Source organism: Citrus clementina, unplaced genomic scaffold (genome assembly GCF_000493195.1).
Source record: "Citrus clementina cultivar Clemenules unplaced genomic scaffold, Citrus_clementina_v1.0 scaffold_2, whole genome shotgun sequence".
Taxonomy (NCBI): domain Eukaryota; kingdom Viridiplantae; phylum Streptophyta; class Magnoliopsida; order Sapindales; family Rutaceae; genus Citrus; species Citrus x clementina.
The window spans coordinates 6,677,963-6,679,133 of record NW_006262688.1 but is presented as its reverse complement, the minus strand read 5'-3'; the positions used below and the strand labels follow the sequence as shown (position 1 = coordinate 6,679,133).

At 40.5% G+C, this 1,171-nt stretch overlaps 1 protein-coding gene across 1 annotated transcript in view; it reads right to left on the bottom strand.

The window, feature by feature from the left end:
* The window catches only part of LOC112100843 (extensin-like), an 8,424-nt gene extending 7,966 nt beyond the window's left edge, over nucleotides 1–458 (bottom strand). The window contains exon 1 of the mRNA XM_024190689.1: nucleotides 13–458. Within this exon, the coding sequence (XP_024046457.1) occupies nucleotides 13–458 (446 nt within the window). The remainder of the gene's footprint in view (nucleotides 1–12) is intronic.
* Between the last annotated feature and the right edge of the window lie 713 nt (nucleotides 459–1,171).

Sequence of the window (1,171 nt, the reverse complement as noted above, 5' to 3'; positions counted from 1 at the left end):
GGCGGGGTATACTTCTCGGGTGGTGGCGGAGACTTGTAGTAGTAAGGTGGCGGAGGATACTTCTCCGGTGGGGGCGGCGACTTGTAGTAGTAAGGCGGCGGGGTATACTTCTCCGGTGGTGGCGGAGACTTGTAGTAGTAAGGTGGTGGGGGATATTCCTTCGGCGGAGGCGGAGACTTATAGTAGTAAGGTGGTGGGGGTGACTTCTTAGGAGGAGGTGGTGAGTGATAGTAGTAAGGTGGCGGGGGAGACTTCTCAGGTGGTGGTGGAGATTTGTAGTAGTAAGGTGGTGGTGGAGAATATTCTGGTGGTGGTGGTGACTTGTAATAGTAAGGCGGTGGAGGTGGTGAGGCATAAATGTAAGGCTCATAAGCAGCCGTGGCAGTAGTGGCTATGAGCAAAAATGCCAAGGAAGAAATCAATAGAGGCCATTGCCTCGGCTGTTCCGAGGCTCCCATTTCTTGCAATTGTGCTTTGTGACTTGTTTATGAAACATACTTGCATCCCCTTTATATACTAATCCTCCTAATCATTGGTGACTTTGAAATATTTATTTAATGAAGAAAACAGCCTGGATTATAGATATAATAATAGTCTCCAAATCTCACGCTTTATTTTTTTTTTCATTTTTGTTCAACCATTTGCAAGATGGTTCCCCCACCAAGTTCCTCACAAATTTGTTCGCATAAACACATGAACAAGTCTAAAGGAGTTGTTAAAATTGCTTATCCAGCAGCAATTTTTTTATTATCATGAAAGCGCTTTCCAAACGAATAGGTCTCGAATGTCAAACTTTGAAGCTTCTCAGGATGCTAAACGTGTATGAAAATGTATACAAAGATTATGTCCATTTTTGCAAATCGGTAATATCCTATATCATTATATTGTGTTAGGCAGCAACTTTGCATTAAAATTATACAACTAAGTGTTTTTAAAGACTAGTCAACTGTGTCGGTGATACAAGTAAATTGGCTGTAAATTTAAGGCCAGTGAGAGCTATATAAAGACTATGAAAAGACAAATTTTGGAATTTGTTCATCCGTTGAGTTCTACGCAGACTAAGATTTTCCAACTAATGGGAGTAATTTATTTTTATTTATAATGCTTAAGGTATTGATTGTCATTTTTCTTTTGCTAAGCTGGAACTTGAAAAGTTTCAGAAAATGGTTGT